We start from the raw sequence: 10,534 nt of genomic DNA on the forward strand, positions 1-10,534 counted from the left end.
ACAGCTCTCAACATGGCCCCCATCTAGGACTGGGTGATGTGGACCAAAAATCATATCTCGGTATTTTTAGGCTGAATGGCGATACACGATATATATCTCTGTATTTTCTACAAATGAGCTAAATGTTCTGTTGTAAGTTAAAGCCAGATGTAAAACAGACTCTGATCAAAATAAAATGTAAAGACAAGGTTTCCTTCTTTGTTTGAAAATATACAGCTGCACAATATATCAACGTCAGTGAAAAATTATATAAAATAAATAGCCTATATTAAATAGAAATAGGCCTATCACTAAGAATACTCCTTAAGTTATTTTCAACAACAATAACAAACTGATTGAAATAGAGTACAATTACAGGTTTTGCTCTCCTGCTTAACAAAATACACAGCTGTGTGATGTGCAACGTGGTAGGCCACTGTCTTAGTTATATCACGCTTCTTGGCTCTTTTCTTTTCATAAGGTGCAGCATGGGTAAATGAAGCTTGCAACGTATTTTGTTTCATGCCCGGTGTCGCAGCAGCAGCATGAAGTTTAACACACTCTTCATACTGCAGTTTATGGTGCTTTTGTAAATGGTGGAAGAGATTTGAAGTGCTTCCACTTTGCAACCTGTTTATGGCATTTTCTACAGATGACATTGTTTGGCTTCTCATCTGATCTTTTAAATTCGAACCATCTCCAAATAATTGAACCATTGGTTTTCTTTTTACTAACCATGTCTTCTTGTGCAGTGTGGACCGGCTCGGTGACCGGCTCTTGCAGGAGAAATTATGAGCCAGTGGGCGGGGCCGGGTTTTGTGCACAGAGGGAGAGTGGGGGCAACATCAAACTATCTCAGTATAAACGGTACTGTCTCATCCTATATCACGTTTGATATCAATATACTGACCAGCCCTACCCCATCCTAGGACTACCAGATCCAACCATGCTGAATAATAGCCCACAGGCTTGTGTTGATCTCCCCATTCTTGACAGAGCACACTTTTCATGAATCCATTTTCCTTGATGACGTCAGACTCTCTATCAGAACTCTCGCCCTCAAGGTCACTCATTGTGGCTGAGTTAGAGGCCTTTGTTTTGATTTTCTCCTCCATTGCCAGGAGCTCTCTGAATGGGTAGAGACAGGGTTGGGACCAGCAACAGAAGGCAACAGTTGGCAACAATTTTACTCATATTAGTACCTTCTTCAAGCTTTTGTTTCAGTTGGGCCATTTTTGCTCTCCTCCTTCAGTTGTTCTTGGAGAGCTTTCACCATGGATTCAAACGTCTCCTTTTCACATTTGAGATGGTCCACTTCGTCTTCTGCAAGTTTGAGTTGGGTCTTACACAGAATCACATTAATCCACTCACAGGCCTTAGAGCCCTTTACCCTAATGCTTTCCCCAAGGTTTCTGCATATCAGATTTTCCCCAAATAACACCCTTCTGTGCTTTAACGTCAAACTTGTCATGTATCTGATACATTTTGCAATTACAGTTTTCACGTCTGTCTATTAGTTTAGTGACGGATTTCTTAACGGTGTCTTAGGTGCCTCAGTGCCCTTTGGCCTAGTCGTGTGCTATGCCTGTCTAATAGCAGGTCTCACTGTTATCTGCCATTTGTAATGCAGTATAACTATATTTTTGGCAATAATGCAAAGTAATTTTCTTTTGTGACAAATGCAGAATAACAAGATATTCCCTCTCCATAACTATGCAGAAAAGTACGGGAGGATACACATTAACTGTTATCTGCCATTTGTGCAAGATTTTGTCTTCTGCTAATGCAAGATAACTATATTTTGTCGATAATGCAAAATAACCTTCCTTTGTCACAAATGCAGAATAACAAGATATTCCCTCTCCATAACTATGCAGAAAAGTACAGGAGGATATACATTCATATAAACATATCTGCAACAACTAATGAAAAATGGAGATGAGTTACTCACACACCCTTTTTAGGAGCAGAAGGACGGCAAGTGTATTGTAAAGTGTTTCCATACTTTACTGTTTTCTCTGTAACATGCTCCAGCATTTCAAGTGCAGGTTTGAATCTAAATGAAGATATGCAGTGCCTTCCATGGTGTGCTTCATAACACATTCCAACTAATCGCTAATTAAATTCATTGAAAACTTTCAAATTTTATAGATTTTATCTATTAGTTGTTGCAGCCCTAGAGATGATTAGTGTAAGATCAGTGAGAGCCTTAAAGTCAAAGCCATTTTATTCTGAGATAAATGTATTCTGCAGATTTATAATATAAGTGCATATTTTAATGTGCTAATGAAGAAATTGTTTGTTAAAAACAGGGCTGGACAGAGCATTGCAGTAAGTATAGAGTGGACAGACTGGAAGATATGGAGAATAAGAGAGATAATGAGCATTTAGGAGACAGCCTGACAGATGAGGACCTGGTAAGGGAACCAACTTCACTGAAGGAGAGTTTTGCACAGCAAGATCGAGAAAGAGGTAAATGGGATAAATGTGAGAATGGGAAAAAAATGTTGACCATGTTGCAAGAGACAGAGATTGAGGAGGAATTAAGAAGACAGAAAAGGAAGCTGCAGGTCAGGTCAATGCATAAAGGAAAATCCAGAGAAACCCAACTGCAGACTAATGTAGAGAGGACACAAATGCAGCCCGAAATGGAGAAAGACAGATTATTAGAGCATTTGAAAGAAGATGATACAAAAAGATGGAAAGACAAATGTAAAAAGATGGAGAGACTACTTGCTACTGAAAGAGAGATGGCAGAAGTGAGAGAAATGGCCATGCTGGAAGAAATTAAAAGAAAAAGAGAGAGTGAGAAATTAGATTTAGAGAGACAACTGATGAAGAGGCAGAGACAAATGGAAAAGATGTTGGAGGAAAAAATGAAGGCATTTGAGATGGAGAGAGAGAAACTTAATGAACTATTAAGAGAACAAGAGGTAAGACAGAAAGAGATAAAGTTTGGGCTAATAGATTTGGAGACAAAGGCGGAGGAAAAATGGGGGGATAGCAAAAAGCAGGAGCATGTGACGCATCATAGATGGCTGGAAATGGAAGAAAAGGATCAGAGATTAGAAGAGTCACTTCAGGAAATCAAGAAACAAATAGAGCATGAACAATTTATAGAAACAGATGAGGGACAACAGGAGATCCAAAAAATGCAGACGGCAGGACAAAAACCTGTGGAAAAAAGTAGGGAAATGAGACTAGAGATGGAGACAGCCAGAGTGACAGAGAGACAAATCTCTGAGGCAAGAGAGAAGGCAAAGAGAGAGACTGAAATCCAGACAGAGAAACAAACAGAGATTAAGACTCAACAGGAGAAAAGACAGAGGAAGCAGGAAATGGAGAAGCAGAGAGAGGAGGAGGAATTAAAACGAAACCTTGAAATGCTAAAGACCAGAATGAAGAATGAAGAACAAGAATACAATGAAATGCACCGAGTAATACAAAAAGAATTAGAAAAAGACAACCTTAAGAAGGAACCAAAGGAAAGTGAGAGAGAGGAGGAAATGGAGAATGAAAATGAAAAGATGGCAGAGAATATGGCAGTAAAGGAGAAATGCAAGTGGATAGAGATGCAGTTTGATAAGGAGAGAAAAGTGGTGGAAGAGAGAGCAATGGCCCTGCTAGAGAAAAGTGAGAGAACAGGAGAGAGCAATAGACAGGACATGGACAGACAGAAAATGGAAAAAGAGAGACAAATAGGAGGGGAGTTGCAAATTAACAACACTAAGATAGAGAGAGAGAAACAGAAAGTGACAGAACAAAAGGAAAAACAGAGGAAAGTGGAAGAACACTTCTGGGATACTGCAAATCTGGCAAAGTCAGAGGAGATTAAGAAACTTTCACCCAAAAATGAAGAAAGCTTTGAAATAGATTTAGAACTGCAGAGCCAGATGGGTGAAAGGAACCAGAGAAAGGAAGCGATGCTCATGGAAACTGAGAAGCAAAGAGATGAGGAACCAATGAAAGAAAGACAAGAGAGACAGTTGAAGATTCAGCAAATGCAGGAGGCAAGACAGAAACATGCAGAAAGACAAACAAAACGCAAGAGAGAGCTGATGCAGAAGCTGTTCCCTCAGATAGTGAGCCCATCATTGCAGAAAGAGGGAGATGGGGGCAAGAAGACTGAGCGCAGACGCCACAGAATTCCTTTAAATAAGGAACAACAACAGGAAAGCTCTGAGCAGGGGAAAGAACATCAGGAGCAAGTGGAACTTCAGAGTGACAGAAGAAACAGACAATTGGACAAAATGAAGAAGGGAATACAGACTGTGCTGCAGGAGATGAACAGACAGAAAGCAATGGAAAGGCTACAAATAAAAGAAAGACAAGAGGAAATAAAAGGACAGCTTAAAGTAAAGACCAGTGAGAGACAGGACATGAAGAGACAGCTGATGGAAAAAGAAAGACAAGTAAGAAAGGAGTCACAAATTAACAAGACTGAGATAGAGAGAGAGAAACAGAAAGTGCTAGTGACAGAACAAGAGGAAAAACAGAGGACAATGGAAGAGCACCTCTGGGATACTGAAAGCCTGCCAAAGTTCGATGAGATTCAGAAATGCTCATCCAAATATGAAGAAAAGCTGAATGAAAGGAACCAGAGAAAGAAAGAGATGCTTCTGGAAACTGAGAAGCAAAGAGATGAGGAACCAATGAAAGACAGACAAGCGAGACTGTTGAAAATACAGCAAATGCAGGAGGCAAGACAGAAACATGCAGAAAAACAAACAAAACGCAAGAGAGAGCTGATGCTGAAGATATTCTCTCAGAGAATGAGCCCTGTATATAAGGAACACCAGCACAAACACCAGCAGGAACACCAGCTGGAACACCAGCAGGAAAGCTCTGAGCCAGAGCAAAAAAATCAGGAGCAAGTGAGATTTCAGAGACCTGTTTCCTCATCAGGTGTCTGGCTCATAAATATTAAACCCCTTGAGTCGAGCAAAGGCCCTGCAGAACAGCAGATGAAATTAGACCAACTGTCAACATCTGCCCCTGAGACACAGCCAGAGGAGAGTGTGAGGGACAAGAGCAGCTATGATCCTGAGGATCCTGAACCTCAGGCTTTGACTCAGCCGAAAACAGTGGAGGAACAATCTTTGGAGACCTCTGTCCCCCCTGATGGCTCAGAGGATAGTGGGGAAATGGCAGTTGAGATGAAGGATGTAACCAGCCAAGACACAGAGTCTGAAAAAAGAGATGGACCAAAGCACAAGAGCATTAGGAGGAGAATATTTGGCTGGATCAATAAAAAACTAAAGGAGAGTCATAAAAATGCAATAGCCAAGAGCTTTGAGACAGAGAAGAAACATGGAGATAGACGTTACCTTATGAGTAAGTTTTTGTCCGCTTTTCTGAGAACTTCACATTACTTAGATGTAGCCAGTATATTTTCATTATAATATCAAATTTATACACTGCAGACAACAGGGATTGGCTGTTTATAATTTAATACTCCAAGTATATGTTTTAACTTAGCCCTAAATATGTCGAATCTGATTCTGAACTCATCCTCTTCCTAAACAGGAAATACTCGTCAGTGGACAACAGAGGCAGCAATTCAGCAGCAGAAAAGAGAGGGACTGCAAAAGAAGGAGAAAAAAAGGGAGGAGCTTGAGGCCCGCTGGAGAGCATGGGAGGAAAAACGGGCCAAGAAAAAAGAAGAAAAGAAAGAGGAGGAAAAGAGGAAGGCTGAAGAAGAACATGAAATACCCCACCTGAAAACATATGCATATTGTTACATTCGCTAAAACAACAGACTCTTCATTGAGAAGCTGAAGGAGTGCTTGCACAGCAGTGCATGACACATTTATTAAATTTTCACTTTTTATCTGGTCTAGCTTGCTGTGCCTTAAATTACCTATTTGTTTATATTTTGGGATATAGAACCAAATGTAAGTTAATTAGTGAATTGTTCAAGAGTGCCTGCAGGAGAGGGTGGGATTGGTTTGAATCCATCCTTTGGGAGCCAGCAGGAGTAAAAAACAAAATCCAGCATTATTAAAAAGTGACATTAAAAATATCATTGATAATAATACTGGTATAATTTTAATAACAATATGACTATATAGCAATGCTGTGGCATAGACATGAGTCAGTCAGACTCACGATCCCTGCTGACACTAAAGATGATTAGTTCCTAAAAGTGGAGCTATATCTGTAGCGTGGAAGTGATTTAGCTAGACAAGGTCAGATTCCAAACCAACCATGATCATTTGCAAAACATGCAGAAAAATGGTGGTTACAAAAGTTGGCAACACAACACCTTTCACCACTTGATGCAAAGGCTTTAAGCATCTAGTTAAATTAGCCTTAAATTAGACATGATATGACATTCCAGCAAGGAAATATTTCTCCCCCAAAAATGCAGGCAGAATACCCACTAGATTAGCTTCTGTAGAGCACTCCTCTTCAACTACAGAATTACAGAGCTGTATTTAAGCCAGACCAGAAGCTGTGCAGTGCTTGCCTATGGACTGTTGTATGTGAAAATCCCAGGAGATCAACAGTTATAGAAATACTCAAACCAGCCCATAAGGCACCAACAATCAAGCCAAGGTCAAAATCACTGAGATCACATTTATTCCCCATTCTGATGGTTGATGTGAACATTACCCGAAGCTGCTGCACTGCTGCCACATGATTGGCTGATTAGATAATTGCATGAAGGAGTAGGTGTACAGGTGTTCCTAATAAAGTGCTCAGTAGGTGTATGTTTGCAGCAACTGGAAGGACTTAAGACAAGTATATGTCACCCCGCGAACGAACTTCTCCAGGCTTTGTTTGCTCTCTCTGGGTCCAGCTGGCATGCAGGATGAACCATGAAAGGGAGGAACTTTTTCCCCTCTTTGGGCTGATGGCTCACATCTCCCAACAGTGTAAAGTCAATCAGTGCTACCCAGTAGCTATGCGTAGTAGCTATACCCAGTCATAGCTATACCCAGTACCCATGTTCGTCTTTCACCTACAGCGAAATCACCACCAATCAATCTGCTTACAGCACAATCACAACTCTTCCAAAAGCTAGGACCACCATATGCATTCCTCTCGCAATGATCTGAGCAAATCTAAGTAAGACTGAACATTTGGGCAGGAAAAGATAAAATTTACTATTATTTCAAAATTGTTACTGTGTTTGTAGCTGCAAACTGTTCATTAAACTCAGTATTCGTTTAAATTGCATGCACTGTGAGAAATCATCTTTTCTCTGCAGAGAAATTCATCTGTTTGATCTCGCTCTTACCTATGCATGCAATCTCACTCCGTGCTTACAAACACGGTCACTCAGTCAGTGATCTTAGTTTATGTTGAGGAAAAATAAGAGCCAAACTCCATAACGTTATTCCCACCAACATTACTCCCAATAACATTACTGCACTTTGGAACTTGTTTTGTCATCAGTGATGACTCTCTCTTTCCAAAGGGACACCATCCCCAGGCAGATCCCTTTGGTGAGAAAAGCCATGAATCTGCAGTGAGTTATGGCTTGTGTCCTTCTCGTTGAGATGAGGATGTGTCTCTGGTTTGTGGTATATCTAGAATCAGATGAAATAGAATGTACAATGTGTATGTAGTCTGAACCATTGGTATACTTTTTCTGCCCAAGGGGGAATAAACTTCTTGGAACAAAGTGGCAAACTTGATGCAGACTGAAACTGGCCCTGAAAATGATGGGGGCAGGTGGTATCCATATGATCAGATCCACTGGTGTGACTGCTCCCCAGTGAGCAATGTTTTTGGCTGTAAAGTGTCCTGCCAACTCCCCTTGTCCTCCATGGGCAGTCTCCATGGGACTCCTTAGTGGTGTGGGGACCTGACCACAGGATTAATGGGGAGTGACAAGCACCTTCTAGGGCCGTAAGAGTGTGACTTCCTGTTTAGGGCCTGCACAAGGCCAGTGGAACTTATGTGAGCGCCTAGCCAAAAGCTACATTGGCGCTCATTCAGAGCACACAAACACACTTCAAAGGCTCAAGGTGCATTCCTCTCCTCACAACAAACTGAGCAACTCCAAGTAAGCTCACAACGAACTGAGCAACTCCAAGTAAGACTGTACATCTGAGCAGGAAAAGATGTGTTTACTATTATTTCTGTCAAAGTTTTACTATGTTAGGTAGACAGCTTTGGCTGTTTTAAAGGTGTTCTAGAAATAAAATTGTAATTGAAATTGAAAGTAATTTGAAGCTGCAAACTGTTCATTAGAGTCATTCTTCTTTTAAACACAGGGAATCGCATGCACCACCACAAAATCTCCTTTTCTCTCTCTTTCATCTCTCTCTCTTATCTTTGCATGCATATCATTCTGTGCTTACTAACGTGGTCACTCAGTCAGTGATCTCTGTTTTTGCTGAGTCAAAATAAGATCCAAACTCACATTATTCCTATTTATAGTACTGAGCTTTGGAACTTATTTTGTCATCAGAAATATTTCTATAGTTTCTATCACTGGCCAACCACCATGTGTGGATTCGTTGAAATCCCAGCCATATTTCTCTTCCTATTGTTCTCATGGTTTCACATACCAGGAGGCGTAGCCATGTATCTCACATGGTTATTCATCTTCATAAACTCAGTACGAACATGCACAAAAACATGCAAGTGCTAGAGACTGCGCACACAGTCCTTGTATCCTGGCAGAGTCAGGGTACAAAGCATTCATTTGTCTAAGCTCACACCCCTTTATGCCGACACTGGACAATTCTGTTCTGAGAACAGTTCCTTTGTTAATCACATCGCAATTAGGAAAAGAATTGTCATACCCATAAGTCTTCAGCATCCATCATTGACTACCCTGCTAAAGGCTGCCTGGATAGAGCATCAGGTGCAGCATTACACCAACCAAGATTATACTGGACCTCAAAGTCAGATGCAACCAAGTGTGCCATCCAAGTTGTGACCGCTCCCAACTTTGCAGTACTGAGGTATCACGGGGTTATTGTCTATGGTCACTGTGAATTTAGAACCTAGGTAGCCCTTACATTTCTGTTATCAACCATTTTAAAGCCAGAAGTTCCAATTTCATATTGCTGTAAATTTTGTCCTTTTTCTCTGCATTTCTAAGTCGCCTGTTTACATAGGCTATCATCCTTCTTTTACCCTCTTGTTGCTGTTACAAGACAAATCATAAGCCCTGGCTGCTGGCATGAGTCTCTACTGTAAATGGATGACTGAAATCAGCAAGCCCCAAAACTGGTGCACAGGTCAGTCTCCTTTTCAAAGTATGAAGGTAGGCCTGACATTCAGAACTCCACTTGAGAGACAACAGCTGATTGACTTCAGACAAGCATTTACACAAACGTTCACCATTACACGGTCTGGTGAACATTTAGACAAATGTTCACCAGATCGTGTAATGGGCCTGCTGTCTTTGAGAACACAACTACAAATCTTCTGTAATAACTACAGAAACTCAAAAGGGATCTTATGGGTTCCAGTGTAGTGGGGTTGGGCCACTGCTTTACAGCTGAGACTTTTTCAGGGTCTGTGGAAATACTGTCAGCGGAAACCTGATGCCCCAAAAATGTCACTTTTTGCTGGAGAAAGTTCTTTATTAATCTTTATTTTAAGGCCTGTCTCATGGAGCCATTTTAGTACAGTGTCTAATCTCTCCAGATACTCTCTGAAAGTCTTGGAAAATACTAGGATATTATCCAAGTATACAAGCATTATTTGAAAGATTAAGTCATTCATGGAAGTTTGGAAGGTTGCTGGCCCATTACATACTCCCATAGGCATCCATAGATGTTCATAGAGTCTAAAAGGGGTTATAAAGGCTGTCTTGTACCTATCTCTTTCATCTACTGCCACTTGATGGTACCCACTAGCCAGATCAATGGTTGAGAACCATGCACCTGTTAAGACATCAAAATTCAAGTGGAAGTGGAATGCATCTCTTTTGGTTTTCTGATTGAGCTTCCAAAAGTCTACACAGAGCCAAATAATCCCATCAGATTTCTGCACAACCACCACGGGATAAGAGCTAGTACTCTCTAATGACACCCATTCTCACAACAATTGAGAGATATGCTCCTTCACCTCATTGTACTGAGTGGGTGGAATCTCATGATAAGGGAGGCTTATTTGTACCTAATCAATCAAATTTATCTCATGTTTATTTATCTCAGTATAATCCAAGTCCTCATCTCCCATATCAAACACATCAGGGTATTTTGATAACGTCCCCTTCTGTTTGCTGTTCTTCTGTACTCCCTATATCTAACTTATCCAAAACTGTCAACAGAGTATTATGAGCTTGTGACTCTTTTAGTTCTGTGGACTTCAACACAATGGCAGAAGCATTAAGGATATGTGTACAGGTAGTGTAGTAAAAGAATGAATTTACATATTGCACAAAAAATTTTATCCACAGAGAGGTAATACACTAAGAAGGACCTAGAAGTCAGTTAACTGTTCATGAGGGAAATGGCTTGTGGGAAAAAGCTGTTCTTGTGCCTGGTTGTTCTAGTGGTCAGTGCTCTGAGGCACCGGTCGGAGGACAACAGTTCAAAGAGTGGGTGCAAGATGTCTGAAACGATTTTACCAATAATCCTCTCAG

At 40.8% G+C, this 10,534-nt stretch overlaps 1 protein-coding gene across 1 annotated transcript; it reads left to right on the top strand.

The window, feature by feature from the left end:
- The first annotated feature begins 3,147 nt into the window (after nucleotides 1-3,147).
- LOC113542601 (trichohyalin-like) lies at nucleotides 3,148-5,753 on the top strand. The gene is made up of 2 exons (XM_026940230.3): nucleotides 3,148-5,313; nucleotides 5,506-5,753. Exons 1-2 carry the CDS (start codon nucleotides 3,174-3,176, stop codon nucleotides 5,727-5,729), a joined length of 2,364 nt encoding a protein of 787 aa, XP_026796031.3. The 5' UTR covers nucleotides 3,148-3,173; the 3' UTR covers nucleotides 5,730-5,753.
- The last annotated feature ends 4,781 nt before the right edge of the window (nucleotides 5,754-10,534 follow it).

Source organism: Pangasianodon hypophthalmus, chromosome 24, assembly GCF_027358585.1.
Source record: "Pangasianodon hypophthalmus isolate fPanHyp1 chromosome 24, fPanHyp1.pri, whole genome shotgun sequence".
Classification (NCBI taxonomy): domain Eukaryota; kingdom Metazoa; phylum Chordata; class Actinopteri; order Siluriformes; family Pangasiidae; genus Pangasianodon; species Pangasianodon hypophthalmus.